Genomic DNA, 12,169 nt, shown 5'->3' with positions numbered 1-12,169 from the left:
GTATTCTCTCAGAGATGTATCAGTTTACTGTTTCGGAGGGAGCGGCTGTGGGGACATCTGTGGGCCGGGTGATCGCCACAGATGCGGACATGGGCGAGAACACTGACATGAGCTACCTGATCAAAGACGAAGAAGGAGGAGAATTGTTCAAAGTCTCTACCGATGGAGACACCCAAGAGGCAGTCATCACTATCAAAAAGGTAGACCTCAGACCATACCAATGTGTCACTTCCTGTTATGAAGGACGTGCCAGCTCACTTTGTTCGCTGACTCATGCATTATGCTCATCTAAGTACCCTCAGGTAACTCAGACTGTGGGTTAAAGATGAACAAGATGTAATTTCCATGAAATAGACATTTTGCCTCTCTATGTATTCCTCCAACCTCCAAGATATGGCAGAAGGCTCAACCTCTTCTGTTGACCCTGAAATTGTGATGCTTCAAAAAAACATGTTATTCTTTTCTCCCTTTTCCAATTTGCTCTGCAGCCTCTCGACTTTGAGAAGAAGCGGACCCATAATGTGGTGGTAGAGGCCATCAACAAGCATGCAGACCCCCGTTTCGTGGACCTGGGCTCGTTCCGGGACCAGACCATTGTCAGAGTCAGCGTTTCGGACACAGACGAGCCCCCAATTTTCTTCCCACCCACAGGCGCTATTATGGAAGTACAAGAGGACGCCAAGCAAGGAGCCCTTGTGGGCATCGTCACTGCCAAGGATCCAGATATGGATAATGTCCCTGTGAGGTAAATTTCATTGGTATTAAGGCTTGACCAATATGTAGATATTGTAACTAATATGAAAGTGATTTTAATGTCAATAGTTATATGTAGTTCTACGCAGTAATAAATGTTTTCTGCTTTTTTTCTGATGCTGAAATATGAATAACTTAATGTGAATAATACTGAATGGTCATTGTGTAGACTCTGGTCTTGTGCACAGTACTGTAAAACCAAGCTGTAAATAAATAAATAAATAAAACTAAGAAATATTATGATATGTCCAGGATGATGAACAGAGCTGTAAATGTAAATAACTGTTGCAAAATATATAAAATGAATTAATATCCAGCATGCTGGTATTTCAAAATTAGCAATCAAATCCATCCCAAAGCAGAGAAGTTGACAAAATATTAAAAAAACAATCAATACAGGACATTATTTTTCATTTAATAACTACTTGTTCCCAAAATACTTGAACAAAACATCTTAAAAATCTAATTTGGTGTCTAGTTTATATACAAGTTAGCATTGTATACATGTGTTATAAACACATAAGTGATTAAAAACGTAAGATGAGTCACTGGACACACTTTGAAAAACTGAGGGCATGACTATAGATGAAGTCAGCTTGAAAACAGAAAAACCCTTTCTGAATGATTTGGATCTATCCACAGCACAACTTTAATAGAAACTGAGGTCTGGCAATTGTCTTCAGAAACTTTCACATTAAGAGTCTGGCAGTTTGGTGTGCATTTGTTTTAGTTGTGTATTTATGACCTGGCTCTGTCCATATTTCTTACTTTAGACAAGGATATATTTCCTCCATTGAGAGGGCCCATTATGAGAACATATAGTTCCTGAGTTAGAGGAGCAAACCAGGTTCAGCTTTCAGAGCGGGTCAGCGGTTCTGCACATTACGCTACCGGCACATGCTGAGTTATCAACCTGCTATCCTCAAGCCCTCAGATATCCATACTGCCAGAAATGCACTGAGACCAAGAGCATTTCTTCATTCTCAACACTTTGAAAACAAGTGCACTTTTCACAGCAGACACTCAGTTTTGGAATCACAGTTTGTTGCCAGCACCTCTGGCACTTGTCCTACCTACAGTACCAGCTGAAAGATGTCAGAGGTGGAATTAATAACGCCTCAAATACTGCATACTTTTTTCTCTCTTTCTTACCTTCACTGAAAAATTTACAAATCAATTTGAAGGTGAATGCAAGGCCAATGTCAGTAGCTTCCATTTAGCTGTGTGCTGGTAGACCTGACTTGCCTGCTAAGACCACCATGGGCCCTGATGAGTTCTCTAGTACTGTTTTCATGTCAGTTTGTCCACAACATCTGGTAATAGACCTTTGAATTAGAATAAAAGGAATGGCTTGGCAAAACAAATCTAAATTAGGCAATTTTCACTTAACCCAGATGCAATCAATCAGTCAAGATGTGTCAGGTATCCAAATTTTGCTTCTTTAGTTTAGCACTACTGGCGACCTGTCCAGGGTGTATCCTGCCTTCCGCCCGAAGACTGCTGGGATAGGCTCCAGCATCCCCCCGCGACCCTGACGGAGAAGCGGCTTAGAAAATGGATGGATGGATGGATAGTTTAGCACTGGAGCTATGAGGCTAAATATGCGAATGAACACTAGAAGCCAATAGTCACCCAAATTGTTTTCTGGAAGTACACCTCAAAACATCTCTCAACTCACTCAAACCTATTGTGTCATGCTAAATTCAGTCTCTCCTGAAAAATCTTTAGGATGTATTTATGGGAAAATGTGGGTTGTCTATTGACTTCTACTCTTAGTCTCACAGCTTCAGCATTAAACTATAGAAGCAAAAGGCGGACACCACATTGGCTGATCAAATACCTCTGGGTTAAGTGGAAAATTAGATTTTGCGCCAAACCACTGCTTTAGAACAAAACCTGAGTACTCAGGTTCTCCGAAATTACCCTACATCAGCACATCCTAATCCTGGCTCTGGAGAATACCTATGTGTGATAGTGATTTCCCTGCTGACAAAACACAAACACTTGACTGAAATCATCAGCTAGTTAACAAGCCCTTCACGAGTTTAAAATACGTACATTAGAGCAGGTAAAATGCTGATACTTGCGGTATGAGAATAAACAGTAACAAATTAAATCTAAAAGCCAAAGGAGTTCCTCATTATATGATGCTTATACTCATATCTACTTTATTTGAAACACTTATTTATAGCTTCACCTTGCTGAAGTATAGCTACAATGCACATTTGATGCACACTTTGCATTAGTCATGCTCTAGCCCTTCATCAGTGGTCAGTTTCTGACCACAGAATCACTCTTGGCTGGATGTTTTTAACCAATGGATCATCAGCATTACATTCAGTGGCGCTGCTCAAAACCCCAGTAACGCTGCTGTGCTGAGAACAGACAACAGCCCAAATAATATCTGGTCAAGCAGCAGTTCTGTGCTCAGAAACTGACCAATGATGAATGGTGTAGAGAGTGTCTGATAAATTGAGCATGACAGAAGCTACTGTCTGTAATTGTGTTTCTGTTAGACCTATAAGGCAAACGGAGGTATGTGGCAAGTGAGTGGAAGCAGGAGTTTCTGTTAAAGTGAATGGTGAATGTTAGTGATGCACTCAAATGCGAATACTTGGCTGACACTGAAACTGAAATTTATAACACACTTGGCCAAAAAATGAAACAATGAACAAAAACCTTTACATAAAAAAAATAAAATAAAATCTCTAAAATAATTACAGTATGTCAGGTACATCTATCAGACCTTCAGGCAACCAATTCCGTTATTTTAGTTACACTAGGTTATACTTAGTTTAGTTGCACTGTGTTTACACTGCCAGTGAAGCTTCATTTTAACGTCATTTTAGATGTTGCTGGCGTGCTAGCAGAGTCTTTCCACTTCTGTTGTTTTGCAGCTTTCTGCATATTAAGCGTTATATTTTCAGGAGTTATCAAGCCTGTATGGTAGACGTTCTTTGGTGTTGTATCTTCTCTTGATACTCAACATGAACAGTGAAAACAATGTTTGTTTATTGTTCATTGTTGAACACATGAAACAGTTCATGATCAACATGCTCACTGTTGATTTGCTAGTGTTCAACAAGTTTAAATGTGTCTCTGCTGACTGAAACAGGAAAACAAAAGGAGCCAAAAAAATTTTTTAAAAATTAAAAACACCAAAACAGGAACTGCCTATTTCTTTTTCATACCTATTAAAATTACTTCTTAAAGCTTAGATTTTCCCATTTCTTTGTAGTCTTAAACATACCAATAATATCAGCAATGTTAGCACTGAGGTACAGCTTTGGTAAAGTACACTAGAGAGTGCTCATGGGATAACTCTGGATTGGAACATGCAACCCCTGTTGCTCTCATGATGTCGTTGATGAAAACTGGAAACTGTACTGACACTGTGAAAATCACAAATGTCTACATTCACATGACAAAAACGATGTTACTGCATTGTTAGAAGAAATACATTCTGTTTAAGCTAGTTTTGTCCATTCTTAGCTGTAACAAAATACACTGCTTTTTTAAATGGAAAAAAATACACAGTTAATCATTTTAAATCATTTGACTGGCCTAATATCATTATTTGGCCTATATGGTCCATTTGAAGCTATTGTTCAATCAACTGAGAAAGGTTGCATTAACTCTTCATTTCTGTATGCAAGTCAGTTGCTTTGTATTTTCTTCAATCTCAGATATGGGTCACTTTTAAACAAGGAGTAATAAAGTCGGAGCAGAGAAAAAAAATAAAAACTCAATTGAGCTTGAAGACATGCAGTATGACTGTAGCCTATTTTCCCTGTAAACACACCGATAGACCCCTCAATTCTCAGGACTCGTTAGCACCCAAAGATACATAGAGCTCAGCGCTAGATCTCTGAGGTGCAACAGTGAGGGAATAAAAGACGAAGACCAGTCACACGTACATACGCACACACACACACACACGCACCCACAGTGCAAATTACGTCCATTAAAAATGCATGAGACAGAGCTCAAAGTGCTCCAGGTGTTATAAAGCGCAGTGCAGTGGCAGGGTTGGCTGGCTGGCTGGCACGTGCCCCTGCATGGCACCTCTCCCATGTCCATCGCTAGCACTTTAATCATCTCTATTGGACTCAGCTAAGCGAGCAGAGTCGTGCCCACAGCCTCTTGGCTTTCTCCTTAGTGCCAACAGGCGGCCTCAAGCAACCAGCACCACTTCTGGACAAAAAAAAACCCTCCAAGAATGTTTGGTTTTCTTTTTTCTTTTTTCCCCTCTTGTGCTGCTGTTGCGTAAAAGCCAAGTGTCGCATTTCTTTGCCTTTCGCAAGCTTGCTCAGAAAAAACAAAACTCCTCCTTAGTGAGGATATGAAAGTGTGAAGCTTCACAACTTTGTGCCGCAGAGTTTTACGACATGCTTTGGTGCCATCGCCTTAATGGCAAGTCCCATAAACATTTACAAGCTGAGTGGGGATTTACGCACAGTTTTGCACGCCTCACACAGATTCATTTTGACACTTTTGTTGGCAAAGCAGTTAGGGGAATCTTTACTTCTTCTGTTCAGTGTTTATGTTCTTTTTTTTCCCCCCACCTAGTCTCCACACAACAGCAAGAAAGGAGGCAAACACAATATGAACTCCTTGAATGTTTCGTTTTTCTTTTCTGAAAAGTAGAACTGCATTGAAAATGACTTCTTGTATCTTTTGTATCAAATAACTGAAGTCCAGTGTAGCTGGATTAGAGTAGAGTACAGCATTACAATAGAGTAATGTACAGCAGTGATGTAGTCCAAGGGATAAAAAAAAATATATAAGTATAAGTATACTATAAAAATGCACCTGCTCAGCGCACACAGACAAAAAATACATTTTCACTTAAATATATGGGGGAAAAATAATACAATATATAGATAAAAATAAAACATCCACTTTTGGACAGACACGGCATAAATTTGCAAACTAAATGGTTATACCTGAGAATTTTTTTTTTTTTTACAAACTCTTAAATCCTGCCATCACTCACCGCCCTCTTGTTTATGACTGCTGAATTTGCTGGATTTGGTTTGAAGCCACAGACTAACAGCCGACTTAGCCACTGAAACACTGCTAGTTTCACAGAGCTGATGTTGGCAAACCTTAACCAATCTTAGTGAAATGTGTTGTGCTACTAATCTGCTTGATTAGCATGTCACGCTAATATTTATCACAATCAGCAAGAGTTTAAAACCACAATCTATTTTTACCTCAAATCATATCAGCACGTCTGTGGCTGACTGCTGTAGACTCGAACACGGCCGTATTCTCTCTGATTAATGAGGCATCTCAGAATAAAAAAACAAGTGGATATACACCTAAACACACCTTTAGAAGTCTGTATATAGAGGAAAAGTCAGCATACGGCATCTACATACACCTGTACACACCACTGGTGTATCACAAACAACCACAACACAAACATTTGCGAGCACTGAGCCCATGTCTCCTATGCATATAGAGGCTCAGGGTACTATACACTGGAACAATCTGCTTCCAAATCTCCTGTTGGTCTAAATTCTATATCAAGACTATTATACTTTGTTCTTCCTACTCCTCACGGGTAAAAGAGCAAAAAACACCCTACGCTCTCTCTCTCAACTCAAATAGCCACAAGGAAAGATGAGAACTAAATTAATATAATCTTTTTTCATTTTCAAAAAGGCATAAAGAGACAAGTGGATTGGGGGAAAACTAAACTCCTCTTGTGTTTTGTTGACTCTGTAACCTTCTAAGAGCTGCTTATAGGGCACAAGGAAAAATAAAAATGTATTTTGGTTATATTGGAGTGGCGCATGAAATATTAATCATCAGTTTGGAAAGCAGTGCCTGGCAGCAGGAGCTGTCTGGCCTGCCCCCTCAGCCTGCAAAAGAGTCGAGAGATAATGAAACCTTTCCCAGTGTAGTTACATAAAAAATATTTTCAAACTAATTCAGAATTTTTTCCTAAATGCAAATGCAGGTCTAAATGTTAATGATTAATACAAATTTCTATAAGTACTACACTAACTAACAGAACTACACTAAAAAGAAGCAGTATGAAAAGCTTTGGTATATATTTTGATAAAGATTTTTGCTGATGTTTCTTTATTCCTTATTGTTTTTGACAGACATATCTGCTGTTTATTTCCTGCAAAACAATGATTCCTTAAAATGGAAATGCAGATTTAAAGTTAAAGCCTTTTTCTTTAACACATACACTACAAGTGAATAAGATAATTCTTTAAAACAATAGACTGCCATAGATAATCATACTGAATATTTGCCAGTGGATTAGTGCTAATCTTCAAAGTACTGTTTGTGTTTGAGGTTTTTCCAAAAAAATACATTTACATATGAAAATATGGTGTTATTTAATTAAATATGCAGACATCATTCATTTGTAAAACCAAAAACGTAGCATTTGAATGGTGGTAGAATTAAGACAGACTGTTAGAAACTCATTAGTTTAGTATATCTAGCCCACTTCCAGCTATTAGCAATGTTTTAAAAAACAGATACTGAGCCTTTTTTGGCTTTGAAAGTAAAAATGCTGATTTTGAGAAAAATGTTCAAAGTGATCAGAAAGGATCCACCATTTGTGAATGTTATAACTACAAAGGAAAACAACTGTAATATAAAGCATATATTTGGATAGTCTAGTGAGATTATACGGGGAACAAGTTTTTCAGTGACATATGACATGGTTGTGCTCGGTGTAGGCAGAGCTAAGCCTTCATTAAAGTTCCTGTTGGAGATACAGGCAGACACAAGTGTGCACAACTTAACAAGACACATAAACATACTTCTTTTGAGGCACTTTTAGCATTATAATGCTGTTTTAGACGCAATTTATTAAAAAATCTGAAAATATTTTCTTTTACAGTTCTGTTCCGTTAATTAAAGTGTACAAAATAGGTAATTACTTTGGCTATGATAGTAAGTAACCACTGAAATTCTAGCTTTAGCTAGTAAAGGAAAAAAATCCAATTTACTTTCCTGCTCAAATATGTAACATAGCATTGTTGATGTGAGTGTGTTTGTACTTAGCACCTAGTCACTCCAAATAATAGTTATGAGACGAATTACTACTCCCTTTTGTTAATAGCTGGAGGTTGTCGGACATTTCAGAGTAATTTGGCAAGACTGTCTGGATACTTACCATCACGTTATCCAAAATAATAATTTCTGCCTGCAGTGTCCTGCCCGAAGGTCATTTCTTTTCTCTTTTTTCTTTTTATTGGATTTTTTTTTTACAATCCCATCTATTCACTGATATGCTCATACAGAATTAATGTTAATGATTAAAGCCACTTCCTTTATGATTTGTAACTGGACTAAATGCAGCTCTAATGCAGCATTGATGGTATTAAATTTCTGTCATTATTTTCATTGTTTTATTCTTTTTTGGTCTATACATATCTTCTGACATCTGCTCCTGTCCTCCTCTCACCCTTCGTCTCTCTGTCCAGATACTCGATAGACCGGAGCACAGACCAAGAACAGATTTTCAACATTGATGCTGTGACTGGTGCCATCACCCTGGGGAAGATATTGGACAGGGAAACGGCGGGTTGGCACAACATCACAGTGACAGCCGTAGAAGCAGGTACGTCCTCCGCTCCTTCAAAGGCCGACAGACGTGTTTTGGCCTAAAGCCTGTCACATCACTTTGAATAAATGGGAGGCAAAGCATATGCCCTTTCATGGCAAGATTTTCCGCCTGGTTCCTCTCTTGTTTTGTGATTCTGAGCTACAATTTAAAATGGGTTGTTTTCTTCTGAATGCAGTGTTCTTGAAAAGCCAGACTCTGTCTTTAGTAAAATTACTCTCAGCAGATATTAATGAAAGGCTGTGATCGCAACCAGAATCTAGTGCTTAATTCTTTCCAGAAAAAACACAATACAGCATTTGACTAAATACAAAGAAAGAAATATAGCAAAAGATACTTTCTTGTTTTTTAAGAAGTTATTAATATGTTGCTTTTGGTTCCTGACTTCTCGCTGCACTGTAGCCATCATCTGGATTTGTTCAGTTCCATGAGCAGCTCGTGACTTCATCTGAAGGAGGGCTGATTAGATAAATTAGGTATTGGATGTTTACTGTAAATACTGGACTTTTTTGAGAACTTTGGGAATGGTTAAATGAATGTGCTCACGCATAACCCTTTACAGTCTGGTGTTTACTTGTTTATTTGTATTTATTCTTTTTTTTAAGTTTATGCTTACTGGCCACATAAATAGCTTCATATAGCATTTTCTCAGATGGTCTAATTTTGCAATGCTATATTCATATGAATTTATGAAAAAATAAAACATGAATAAATACAGTAAGTGATCTTTGAAAATCATCTGTTATGAGATGAGCCTATGAGAACAGGTTTGGATCATGGAACAGGTCATGATTTCCCATTCATCAAAGAGTTTTGTTGGAACACATCAAGTATTTGATAACTACAATTAATAACATGATGCGATGAGGAGAGGTTTGGAAATGGTTAAGGAGTTAGTAAGCCAACACATTAGCATACACTGAATCACCACACTGTAATAATGCTTTGTATTTATTCTTATATTAGTATTTTGCATATTTTGAGAAAATAAACTGATAAACAACCATTTTTAAATAGAGTTGCTGTCAGGACAAAACCAAAATCTCTTCTTTAAGAAGAAAAAAATGGTATGTTATCATTAGAAAGACAACAGGTTTTGTTCAGACAACAGACTAAATATATATAAAATGTGTATTTCATGTATTTTTATATATTAACGTGTATCTTGAATTAATGTGTATATTTCTTGAACTAAATAGACATATAGATTTCATATATTACCTTACCCCTTTATCTCACACATGACACTGCCAGTTATATAAATGCTCGATGCAATCTGTTTTACTGTGCAGTAGTTTAGATCTTCACCACCACAATATTTATTTAATAATGAAAGATTATTACCAGCCATTTGTGCAGCAACAGCACCAACAGTTTTCTATTCCAAAACACCTTGTCAGAATGATGGTCATTTGGGAGAACAGAAGCTACAAGACAAATATTGTGTGTGTCCTTCCTTTGTAGGATGCTCTGTGTTGTTTTTTACTGGCACATTTTAATGTTAATTGGCTATTTTAAGGGCAAGAGGGAGAGACAGTGATTCTTTCACTCTCAGTCAAAGACACAGGGCTGTCTCTGAGAGATAAAGCCCTTTTCATCTGCCACTTTACACACAAAAAAAACTAACAAAGTCAGTGGTGGACTTCATAAGAATTCTTTCCAAATATCTCTGGCCATCATTCTCAGCTTGCATCAAAATACACCATGCTGAAGTCGGTGGGCAAGCAATGCCACCGCACAGAAACTCTCTCTCTTAGCTATTTAATAGAACTTGGCACTTCGCTCATGGACATAATTAGCACTCTTCAAAGAGTCACACTTGCAGATCAATGTAGATACAAAGGGTGGTAAACTACTGCTCTCGAGAACAGAATGTTCTAATGCCTAGACCTACTCTCTGATACCTCACATATTTTTAGATGGGATTAAGTTTATTGTCCAGCAAAATGGAAATTTTGTTTTATTATATACAGAGAAGCCCACACAAAACACAGAAAACACATACAAGCTCATCTAAAGTATACAAAACTATCGATAGTGCAGTTTAGAAAACAGACAGCAACATACAGAATCATCGACAGAGTCTAAAACCTTCCTTGCTAAGTGGTTTACTGCTTGAATAGCTTATGAGGCAAAATGCCTTCATTAAGAACCAACCCATATAAAACGTGGCCAAAATAAAGGCTCAGTATATTTTATGGGAATGGAAATATTCCACAATAACACCCAAAAACAAGTAGAGTATACCATGTACTTAATGCTGCACTGTTTTTGTTAAAATTGAAAAAAGCAGAGGCAGGAGAGAAAAAGAAGAAAAAAAAAACATTCTAAAATATGGTGTGCACACTGTTGCGACTCTGTAAAGCCTGAAATAACAGATCAGAAGTCAGAGGTGTTGGGTCAGATATCACCACAATTTGACTGAGAGTTCACTTTCAATGCTTTTTCAGTGTGCTTTGCGATTACCAGATTCAGCTAAAGGTAGAAGACTAAATCACAACCAGTGTTACATGTTGTGCTCTTTCACATTTTACATGCAAGTACACATTTCCACCAGAGAGGTCTCCATATCCTCAAAATTTACATAGTATAGCTTTAAAAATGCTCTCGTTTTAGGCTTTAAGATGAGGACCAAAATTTCAACTATAGAATTTCAGTGCTTCTTGATTTGCAGTCCGTTGTAGTCAGTAAATAAACTCCCAGCACCTCAAATTCATTTCTTATGTAAGCCGCAGTCACTTGTTTACAATTTGAAAGAAGGTCTCAATAAAAATGTAGTTCAGGAATTAGTACTGAAGTCAAAGTATCAGTATCAGAGTATTACCCAGCCCTAATGATGATGTTTACCTGATACAGACTTAAGTTATATTCTTCTCACATTTGAGACATGCATATGTGACATCTGACAAATAACAAATGACAATCATATTAGCCAGTAAATCACTGTTTAACAAACTATTGGAGGTTAATTTTTGACCATCAAATGATATCAGCTGATTGTATCACAAGTTTCAGTTCTTTAGAATTGGTATCAGAGATAAAATGTACTTCTGTCAAAACTGACTTTTTGTTTTTGCACTGCATAAGGTTTAGGTTTCTTGTATCAAAATTCAGGCTGGTTGTAACAGCTGAAGGTCAGCTACTGCTGTTCAGACTACATATTAAAAGCCAGAGGTGATGTACTCCACCACCATGTCCATTTGGCCCTGTGCTGAATTGTAGCATTAGAACACTGTACCAAATCGTCTGCCTAAAGAGGTGGAATTCTGTTTTGCTGTTGGAAGACGTTCTCTCCCACCCCTCACCTCCCTCCCCCAAGCTGCTCTCAGACTGTAGACTAGCGTGGGTTAGAGCATCAGAAAAGCAGAGCTTTTGGCAGTAGCACTGAAAAAAGTGTTCAGTGGCTGCCGAATCCTATCTATCGGCAAGAGAGTGACATATAATTTCTGGGGGCTCTGATAGTGTGTTTGATATCAAATTGCAGGCAGTTTTTTTTTTTAAGACAGGTAAATGGAGGGGAAAAGTAACACGTCCCACCCTTAGGGGAAGAAGATACCACACTAGGCTGTTGCGTCTTTATCTAGGAGGAAAGGGCGTTTGATGTAGAAAAAGAGAGAGAGAGAAAAAAATGACCAAATGACACTTTTCAAACAGATTCAAACAGTGTACTCTCAGTGAGCGTCCAGGAAGGACTCAAGAGAACACAGTAAAATACAACTTGATACAATACACAAATGTATTATTTCTACAAACCTCAATTGCAAAAAAGTCAGGATTAGTATGTGAATTACTAAATACACAAAGCAGTTAATAGTAAAT

The 12,169-nt window shown here is 37.7% G+C and overlaps 1 protein-coding gene across 2 annotated transcripts in view; it reads left to right on the top strand.

The window, feature by feature from the left end:
* The window catches only part of LOC108431838 (cadherin-22), a 237,705-nt gene that overhangs the window by 172,495 nt on the left and 53,041 nt on the right, over positions 1 to 12,169 (top strand). For both annotated transcript variants that reach the window (XM_017705251.2, XM_017705252.2), the window contains exons 7-9: positions 13 to 200; positions 489 to 745; positions 8,211 to 8,347. In XM_017705251.2, the coding sequence (XP_017560740.1) occupies positions 13 to 200; positions 489 to 745; positions 8,211 to 8,347 (582 nt within the window). The remainder of the gene's footprint in view (positions 1 to 12; positions 201 to 488; positions 746 to 8,210; positions 8,348 to 12,169) is intronic.

The sequence above is a fragment of the Pygocentrus nattereri genome, chromosome 26, assembly GCF_015220715.1.
Source record: "Pygocentrus nattereri isolate fPygNat1 chromosome 26, fPygNat1.pri, whole genome shotgun sequence".
NCBI lineage: Eukaryota > Metazoa > Chordata > Actinopteri > Characiformes > Serrasalmidae > Pygocentrus > Pygocentrus nattereri.
The sequence above is the reverse complement of the archived record's forward strand: the minus strand, read 5'-3'. Positions and strand labels throughout refer to the sequence as shown.